The sequence below is a fragment of the Poecilia mexicana genome, unplaced genomic scaffold (assembly GCF_051168715.1).
Source record: "Poecilia mexicana isolate PSO_F unplaced genomic scaffold, ASM5116871v1 scaffold_17, whole genome shotgun sequence".
NCBI lineage: Eukaryota > Metazoa > Chordata > Actinopteri > Cyprinodontiformes > Poeciliidae > Poecilia > Poecilia mexicana.
Genome location: NW_028263386.1, coordinates 3029123 through 3039407, shown reverse-complemented (window position 1 = coordinate 3039407; position 10285 = coordinate 3029123). Strand labels below are relative to the sequence as shown.

General features: G+C 40.7%; 3 protein-coding genes across 3 annotated transcripts; all 3 read left to right on the top strand.

Annotated features, from left to right (window-relative positions):
- On the top strand, nt 1-2077 carry LOC106919709 (tripartite motif-containing protein 16-like). Its single transcript, XM_088014919.1, has one exon. It carries the CDS (start codon nt 49-51, stop codon nt 1711-1713), a length of 1665 nt encoding a protein of 554 aa, XP_087871045.1. The 5' UTR covers nt 1-48; the 3' UTR covers nt 1714-2077.
- A 3335-nt stretch (nt 2078-5412) lies between these two features.
- On the top strand, nt 5413-7092 carry LOC106905439 (tripartite motif-containing protein 16). The gene has a single exon (XM_014970289.2). It carries the CDS (start codon nt 5464-5466, stop codon nt 7066-7068), a length of 1605 nt encoding a protein of 534 aa, XP_014825775.2. The 5' UTR covers nt 5413-5463; the 3' UTR covers nt 7069-7092.
- Nucleotides 7093-7846: 754 nt separating this feature from the next.
- LOC106906509 (tripartite motif-containing protein 16-like) lies at nt 7847-10055 on the top strand. The gene has a single exon (XM_014971809.2). It carries the CDS (start codon nt 7963-7965, stop codon nt 9631-9633), a length of 1671 nt encoding a protein of 556 aa, XP_014827295.2. The 5' UTR covers nt 7847-7962; the 3' UTR covers nt 9634-10055.
- Nucleotides 10056-10285: the final 230 nt, after the last annotated feature.

Here is a 10285-nt window from a genome sequence, read left to right as displayed (position 1 = left end):
TGTTCTCATGAAGTGAAACTCACACAGCCGTTGTTACTGAGAGGAAAAATGGCGCAGCAAGCAGTTCAGCTGGACCGAGAAACATTTTCCTGTTCGATCTGTTTGGATCTACTGACGGATCCGGTGACTACTTCCTGTGGACACAGCTACTGTATGAACTGTATTAAAAGCTTCTGGGATGAAGGTGATCAGAAGAACAACTATCACTGTCCTCAGTGTGGGAAAACTTTCACACAAAGGCCTGATCTGGAGAAAAACACCATGTTAGCAGCTTTAGTGGAGCAGCTGAAGAAGACTGGACTCCAAGCTGCTCCTGCTGATCACCGCTCTGCTGGATCTGGATATGTGGCCTGTGATTTCTGCACTGGCAAAAAACAGAAGGCCATCAAGTCCTGTTTAGTCTGTCTGGCCTCTTACTGTGAGAAACACCTTCAGCCTCATTATGAAGTGGCTCCTTTAAAGAAACACAAGCTGGTGGAGCCGTCCAAGAACCTCCAGGAGAACATCTGCTCTACGCATGGTAAGGTGATCGACATCTTCTGCCGCAAGGATAAGAAATGTATCTGTTATCTCTGCTCTGTGGATGAACATAAAGGCCACAACACAGTGTCAGCTGCAGCAGAAAGAGCTGAGAGGCAGAGAGAGCTGGAGCTGAAACAAAAGAAAATTCAACACTTGATTCAGGATAAAGAGAAAGATGTGAAGCTGCTTCAACAGGAGGTGGAGGCCATCAATCACTCTGCTGATAAAACAGTGGAGGACAGTGAGAAGATCTTCACTGAGCTGATCCGTCTCCTCCAGAAAAGAAGCTCTGATGTGAAGCAGCAGATCAGATCCCAGCAGGAAACTGAAGTGAGTCGAGTCAAAGATGTTCAGGAGAAGCTGGAGCAGGAGATCACTGAGCTGAAGAGGAAAGACGCTGAGCTGGAGCAGCTCTCACACACAGAGGATCACAACCAGTTTCTCCTCAACTACCCCTCACTGCCAGCACTCAGTGAGTCGACACACTCATCCAGCATCAACATCCGTCCTCTGAGACACTTTGAGGACGTGACAGCAGCTGTGTCAGAGCTCAGAGACAAACTACAGGACGTCCTGAGAGACTCATGGACAAACATCTCACTGATGGTCACTGAGGTGGATGTTTCACCGTCAGAACCAGAATCAGGACCAGAACCAACAACAAGGGCTGGGTTCTTGAAATATTCACGTAAAATCACAATGGATCCAAACACGGCTCACACAATGCTGGTTCTGTCAGAGGGAAACAGGAAGGTGACAAGGATGAATCAACATCAGATTTATCCAAGTCATCCAGACAGATTCACTGATTGGTGTCAGGTTCTGAGTAAAGAGAGCCTGACTGGACGTTGTTACTGGGAGGTGAGTGGTTCTGTAGTACTCTCATACAAGAATATCAGCAGAATAGGAAGAGGGGATGAATGTAGATTTGGCTGTAATGACAAATCTTGGGTTTTAGAGTTATGGCATTATAAACTTCGTCACAACAACATCTATACTTCCACCAAATATATCAGCTCCTCCAGAGTCGGAGTGTACCTGGACCACAGAGCAGGTATTCTGTCCTTTTATGACGTCTCTGAAACCATGACTCTGATCCACAGATTTCAGACCAGATTCACTGAGCCGCTTCACGCTGGGATACAACTGTTTGAAACTGGAGGTTCTGCTGAGTTCTGTAAACTTAAATAACAAGATTCTCAGTTTTTGAGATATTTGCTGTCAGATCTCTTGTTTAATTTCATTCTTTCTATCTGTTGTTTCTAAATGTGTTTAACTGTGAAAACAGGTGATATTTTTTTTTTCATTCAACAAAAAATATCTTCAATTTGTTTGTGTGTGTGTTAATGCCTCATTTAAGTATTCACTCGTTGATTAAGTTAATAGTTTAGTATCTGTCCACCAAGACGGATACTAAATCTTTTTTCTTGCAACATAACCTGTAGACAAAAATATCAGATGTGTGTTAAGACATTTATGAAGATTGTTCATGTTCAATTCCACATGGTCTTTGTCTGTTTGAATCCAATAAATAAACTGAATACAAACTGAATAACTTGTGATTTTTGTCCAGACTTCAGTTTTGGGTTTTTTAGACTTTTTTCCACACCAAATGCTGTTTAGTGTTTTAGGTTGATCATTTATGAAAAACTTTAATTCCTACTGTAAGTCTTTCAGTTGGAAAACCTTTCATCATAAGGATAATTTTCAAGGACAGATATTAAATCCTTTTATTCCAAGTCTAGTCTAAACAGAAACATGTTCATATAAACCATTGTTTTGTCTAAAACAATATTTTATAATCAAATCTTTTAATGTTCACTAAAATTTACCTTTGATCTTTTACCATTCAACTCTTCATTCACAAATCTACCAAAGGCTGATTTATGTTAATTTGGAAATGTATCAAATTTACTCCTTTGCACCTTTAGAGTGATAAATAATTTATGCTGTAGAAACCTAGATTAAAACCTGCTTATGTTGAATTTCTCAATGAAGCAAAGTACTTTTTGTTTTTGAGGTGTCAAAGTTAACACTTCATTTTTTCATAATGTCCACTCCATTATAAATTACTTTAAAAATGCTTTAGAGAAAAAATATCTCATACAAAATATTCTTAATACTTTTGTAAAAAAGAAAAAAACTGCTCAAGCTAGCATTTATTTATTACTGTTATATTTTAAAACAATGTTCAGTTCTTTGTCATGTTTTACTAAAGTTATTAAGACCCACAGGTTGCAGATCTCTGGTCTAGATGCAACATTTTGGATGTTCCCCAAAATGGCTGAGTCCAAACAATGACCCTTAACATGACTTTTGACAACATAAAAGTTCCTGTCAGGTTACAGGTGAACATGAACAGTGACCATAAAGAGATTGGGAGTAGGAGGAGCACAGCACCACCTAGTGGCTGACAGTTTGAATTGGCCCAAACTGCAAGCCAAAACTAACTCAAAACCTCAGTGGTCCCCAAAGTGGGTCCTGGAGGGCCGGCATCCTCCATGTTTTAGTTCTCTCCCTGGTTTAACGCACCTGGATCAAATGATGGCTCATTAGAGGCCTAAGAAGAACTCTGACATGCTGAAAAGGGAGAAAACTAAAACTAAAACATGCAGGATGGCGAGGACCAACTGTGAACACCCCTGACCTCCACCATGTTGTTTTCTAGCTCTACAAACTCTGAACATCCTCATTTTATGTGAAGTTTAACTAAAAACAATCAGGGAACCTGGACAATAAATCCCAGTTTCATGGGAATTTAACCTGCTGACAGTTTCTGCAGCAGATTTGATTAAATTTAATAAAATGACAAATGAAAGCAGTTCTTTGATCCTTTCATGTTTGAACTCATTTTGTTGAGTCCTGACATGCATGAGAACAGATTTCATATCATCGTGGACTTGAGCTGATTTCATGTCTTTGGTTGTTTTTTAAGAGAAGAAATTTTATTGTAAAGTTTGAATCCATATTTTATTTTCTCCATTAAACATATTTAGTTACATCTTAGCATCTGTATCAGTTTTAATTTTTTGGATGCAGACAAAGGTCAATGAATCTCCTATCAGTTGCTTAATTTTATTCAGATCATTTCAGACCATAAAAGCTTCTTGATTGGATCAAACATTAATGTTTTTTATGAAACTGTTCAAGGTTCAGAAAATAAACTTCATAGCTTATTTTATATTAAAATCAATTTATTTGTATAGCACATTTCAGTAACACAGCAGTTCAAATTGCTTTAAATCATGAAAGTATATGTTCTGTTTTATATTGTTAGAAATGTTTAACTGTTCAAAAGCCACATAAGTGATGTAACGGATTTTTCTAATAGTAAATTATCTTCTACAGATGGATGGAGACAAGATTTTCTTCTTTTCTGCCTAATTTTGTCTAAACCTGGTAGTTATTAAAACAATAAACAATGTTAAAGTATTTAGAGATAAAAGTCCCTTGTAGTTTATTTAACATGGATGCTATTTTGTGAACTCAGGAAGTGAATGTTAAATAAACTACATTAGATTGTGTCACACCCAGACAGTCACTGAAGGTTTTAGCAAGTCTAAACTTCGTTTCAGTCGCATTCAGTAAAGGTTTTGTTATGATGCAATAAAAGCTCAGTTAGGTAGAAGTGGGCTCTTATTCTGGGAATTACAACAACCTGCTGCTGCTTGGTGGCAAATAATTAACAAATAGTACAATGTAAAATGCCAGGCTGCATATTGGTTACTAAACAACATCAAAACCAGAAGTCATATAAAGCACAAAGGATTATTGCTAAAGACTTTGGTCCAACAAACCTTCAAATTCGATCAGTTCAGTTCTTTGGAGAAGCTTTTCTAAGAACTGACTGGGTGTGTTAAAAACTTTCAGAAGACACAGATGAGAAACTTGACTGGTTTGCACAGAGTCCTGATTCTACCTGACAGAGCACCTTTCACATGGATTAGAGTTGAGACTGTAGCCATGCCTTCTCATCCATCAGTGTCAGACCTCAGAAATCCACTTCTGCTAGGGTGGTTATAAAATCCTTTTTAACACACCTAAACTCTGCAGAGAGACTTTCCAGTGGAGTTGAAGTTACTTTAGATGGAAATGCCAGAACAGCATCATAAAGAGCCCAATGCATGAAGAGTCAGATGTTAGCCAAGTTCATACTGACGTAAATGCAAACGATCCAGCAGTGATGATGAGATAGTAGATATAACCATCCAACCTGACAGCAACCATAATGGAGCCGTATTAACAGGGTGATATTTAAAATATTCCAGAAATTTAGTTTATTGGTTCATTTAGATTATTATTATTGACAATAAATGTTTTGGGGGTCTTCATACCGGTTATTCTTAGTTTTTCATCTAGAATACGGTCAGAAGCAGACGGTTTTTCAGTGTCGGCATCTGTGATCAAACCTCATGGTGTTTTAAAGATGGAATCTTGGCAGGATTGTTTTACCCTAACTTAGCTGTTCCTGTTCAGACAGGCTTGTTGTTTGAATAATTAAGTTCTGCTGTTGAGGTTCGGTGAATCCAGGACTATTCTACTAAACTTCAGTGAAACAGATCCCTGCATTTAAACATAGCAGCTCCTCTATCTCACCACAGGTCTCCTTGTTTTCTCACCTTCAGATCTGAACCTTGAACCTGGGTGGAACCGTAACCCTACTGAAGGTGAAAGCTGATTGGCTGCAGCCTCTCTGCACTGACATGTAATTCGTTGGTCAAAACTCAAAGTAGATTCTGTTTTCATGAATTCAGACTCACACACTCACTGGAGCTGAGAGGAGAAATGGAACAACAGGCAAAGGACATCTGCTCTCATCATGGTGATGAGGTGATCTTTCCATTGGTGGAACATAAAGGTCACGACACAATATCAGCTGCAAAAGGAAGGCCTGAGAGGCTGAGAGAGCTGGACGAGAGACGAGAAAACATCCAGCACAGCATGCAGGACAGAGGGGAAGACTTCTCCTGTTCGGTCTGTCTGGATCTACTGAAGGATCCGGTGACGATTCCCTGTGGACACAGCTACTGTATGAACTGTATTAAAACTAACTGGGATGAAGAGGATATGAGAGGGATCTGCAGCTGTCCTCAGTGCAGGGAAACATTCCTACCGAGGCCTGTATTAAAGAAGAACTTTATGTTAGCAGCTTTGTTAGAGGAGTTGAAGAAGACTGGACTCCAAGCTGCTCCTGCTGATCACCGCTATGCTGGACCTGAAGATGTGGCCTGTGATTTCTGCACTGGAATACGTCTAAAAGCCATCAAGTCCTGTTTAGTCTGTCTGGCCTCTTACTGTGAGAAACACATTCAGGCTCATTATGATGAGCCTCAATTAAGGAATCACAGGCTGGTGGAGCCGTCCAAGAACCTCCAGGAGAACATCTGCTCTCGTTACGATGGAGTGTCAACTGCAGTAGGAAGGACTGAGAGGCAGAGAGAGCTGGGGGAGAGACGAGGAAACATCCAGCAGAGAATCAAGGACAGAGAGAAAGATGTGAAGCTGCTTCAACAGGAGGTGGAGGCCATCAATCACTCTGCTGATAAAACAGTGGAGGACAGTGAGAAGATCTTCACTGAGCTGATCCGTCTCCTCCAGAAAAGAAGCTCTGATGTGAAGCAGCAGATCAGATCCCAGCAGGAAACTGAAGTGAGTCGAGTCAAAGATGTTCAGGAGAAGCTGGAGCAGGAGATCACTGAGCTGAAGAGGAAAGACGCTGAGCTGGAGCAGCTCTCACACACAGAGGATCACAACCAGTTTCTCCTCAACTACCCCTCACTGCCAGCACCCAGGGAGCCTCCTAAATTTTCCAGCTTAAAGCTCCTTCCTCCGTACTTTAAGGACATTACAGATGCTGTGTCAACGTTCAAAGATGAATTACAGAACATTCTGAAAGACACATGGAAAAACATCCCACTGACAGTCACTGAGGAGAATGTCTCACTGTCAGAACCAAAACCAGAACCACAACCAACAGGAAGGGCTGCATTGTTAAAATATTCATGTGACATCACACTGGATCCAAACACAGCTCACAGTTATCTATTACTATCAGAGGGGAACCGGAAGGTGGTAGTGATGGATCAATGTCAGTCTCATTCTAGTCACCCAGACAGATTCACTCATCATTATCAGGTTCTGAGCAGAGAGAGTCTGACTGGACGTTGTTACTGGGAGGTGGAGAGAAAAGGGAGAGTTTATGTAGCAGTCGCATACAAGAACATCAGCAGAGCAGGAGGGGGGAGTGAAAGTGGATTTGGCGGTAATGACAAATCTTGGGCATTAAATTGTTACCAAAACTATTCTGAATTTTGTCACAACAACGAGTCAACTCCCATCTCAGGTCCAGTTTCCTCCAGAGTCGGAGTGTACCTGGATCATGAAGCAGGTACTCTGTCCTTCTACAGCGTCTCTGAATCCATGACTCTGATCCACAGAGTCCAGACCAGATTCACTCAGCCGCTTCACGCTGGAGTTTGGGTTTGTAATACTGGAGGTTCTGCTGAGTTGTGTAAACCAAATGGACAGAATCCATTGAAAGTCTAGTGAGTTTGATTCTAAGTTTTACTCCACAAGGAGATTATTTTGGTGATTATTGCTGTTTCTTTGTCTAAACTGCTCAGAAATTAATAGTCAGAGCTTTCAGTCTTTCTTATCTTCAAATCTGATGTTCTGATTTTGATAAATTTGTTCATTTTTCAACACCATTATTTGAAAAGATTGTGAACAGATTAGAATAAAACTGTCATGTTGCTTCACTGCTTAGCTGTTGGTGATGGGATGCTGCCCTCTGCAGGAAAGTCATGTTGTTACATGACTCAGAATCCAGAAATTGTTCATTTTTGCTTCATTATTATTAATTACATAGAATGAATTTGTATTTTTAATCACTGAGTAAAATTCCAATTTGATTCTTACACATTTTATTTTTAACGTAGCTCCCTTTGCCTTCATGTTTGACCTCATGGTGTAAATTATGTGCAGGTGACAGGATTCACTCTTATAAATGTTTAACTCACCTTTTGTTTGTTCTTTTACACCATTACTCTGAATTTTTACATAAGATTTCTTACCTGACTTGGTGCTAAATAAAGCACAAATAAGCTCTACTGAATTGAACTGAATTTAATTAAATGAAATTGTTTACTGTTTTACACATTAAGTGTTTTGCTCAAACCTGTCCTCTTTCAAGAATCAGTATATAAATATATTCCCTTTTCTTCCTGCTTTCAAACCTCGAAACTCCTCTTTATTCTCAAGTTTCCTTGTTTTCTCCCTTCCTGGCCTGAAACTTGAACCTGGGTGAGATCAACACCTGCAGAAGGTGAAAGCTGATTGGCTGCTGCCTCTCTGCACTGAAAAGTGATCCGTAGATCAGATCTCAGCCTAGTTTCTGTTCCCAGAAAATTAAACTCACAGTCACTGTTACTGAGAGGAGAAATGGCGCAGCAAGCAGTTCGACTGGACCAAGAAACCTTCTGCTGTTCGATCTGTCTGGATCTACTGAGGGATCCAGTGACGATTCCCTGTGGACACAGCTACTGTATGAACTGTATTACAGATCACTGGGATGGAGAGGATAAGAAAAGAGTTCACAGCTGCCCTCAGTGCAGGAAAACCTTTATACTGAGGCCTGATCTGCAGAAAAACACCATGTTAGCAGCTTTGTTAGAGGAGCTGATGAAGACTGGACTCCAAGCTGCTCCTGCTGATCACCGCTATGCTGGACCTGAAGATGTGGCCTGTGATTTCTGCACTGGGAGAAAACTGAAGGCCATCAAGTCCTGTTTAATCTGTCTGGCCTCTTACTGTGAGAAACACCTTCAGGCTCATTATGAAGTGGCTCCTTTAAAGAAACACAAGCTGGTGGAGCCGTCCAAGAACCTCCAGAAGAACATCTGCTCTAAGCATGATGAGGTGATGAAGATGTTCTGCCGCACTGATCAGAAGTCTATCTGTAGTCGCTGTTTACCGGATGACCATCAAGGCCATGACACAGTGTCAGCTGCAGCAGAAAGAGCTGAGAGGCAGAGAGAGCTGGAGGAGAGACGAGGAAACATCCAGCAGAGAATCCAGGACAGAGAGAAAGATGTGAAGCTGCTTCAACAGGAGGTGGAGGCCATCAATCACTCTGCTGATAAAACAGTGGAGGACAGTGAGAAGATCTTCACTGAGCTGATCCGTCTCCTCCAGAAAAGAAGCTCTGATGTGAAGCAGCAGATCAGATCCCAGCAGGAAACTGAAGTGAGTCGAGTCAAAGATGTTCAGGAGAAGCTGGAGCAGGAGATCACTGAGCTGAAGAGGAAAGACGCTGAGCTGGAGCAGCTCTCACACACAGAGGATCACAACCAGTTTCTCCTCAACTACCCCTCACTGCCAGCACTCAGGGAGTCGACACACTCATCCAGCATCAACATCCGTCCTCTGAGACACTTTGAGGACGTGACAGCAGCTGTGTCAGAGCTCATAGATGAACTACAGGACGTCCTGAGAGACTCATGGACAAACATCTCACTGAAAATCACTGAGGTGGATGTTCTACTGTCAGAACCAGAACCAAAGACCAGAGCTGGATTCTTGAAATATTCACGAGAAATTACTCTGGATCCAAACACAGCACACAATAATATGGTTCTATCAGAGGGGAACAAGAAGGTGACATGGATGAATCGACGTCAATCTTATCCCAGTCACCCAGACAGATTCACTCACTTCATTGAGGTTCTGAGTAAAGAGAGTCTGACTGGACGTTGTTACTGGGAGGTGGAGTGGAGCGGTTTAGGGGTTTTTGTAGCAGTCGCATACAAGAACATCAGCAGAGCAGGAGATGGGAATGAATGTAGATTTGGATATAATGACAAATCCTGGGCATTTTCTTATTATAAAAATACTTCTAAATTTGGTCACAACAACATCTGGACCTCCATCTCAGGTCCAGTTTCCTCCAGAGTCGGAGTGTACCTGGACCACAGAGCAGGTATTCTGTCCTTCTACAGCGTCTCTGAATCCATGACTCTGATCCACAGAGTCCAGACCAGATTCACTGAGCCGCTACATGCTGGAGTTTCTGTGTTTCCTGGAGGTTCTGCAGAGTTCTGTAAACCCAAATAGTCAAAATCTACTAAAGGTTCTGATTTTTGTTTCTCCAGATAACTTTTTTCTTGATCATTGTTGTTTCAAAAATCAATAGGCAGATTGTACTTGTTTTTCTTAAAACCTGATTTTCTGGTTTTGTTGAATCCATTTTGTTTTGTTAATTTTTTTACGTTCCTCTTTAAGATGAGGAAGATAGGAATGTCTATGATTGTTGCTTTTAGCACAAAAGATTGTGGACAAATCAGGATAAAACAGTCATGAACTCTGCCATAGTGCAGCAGAGTTTAGGTATGGTTTTGGCGGGATGCTGCCCTCTACAGGACAATTGTGTACATGACATAAAGAAATTGTTTATTATTGCTTCATTATTATTACTTACATATAATTAATCTGTGTTTTTAATCACTAAATAAAATTCTTATTTGATTCTTTCTGAATTTGTGTGTTTTCTGTACTGTAAGTCAGTGATTCTTAAGAATAGGGACAAAATGGGTTTTAATTTTCCTATATATTTTTTTTAATTATTTCTCAGTCTTATGTATGCAAATATAACAAATAATGTTTAGGAAATGTAAAGATGCTAAGGTGCAGGCTCCCAGTTGCAACATTTAAAAAAAAATACATTTTTAATCGACCTGACCCAGAACTTTGTCATCACCATCTGACA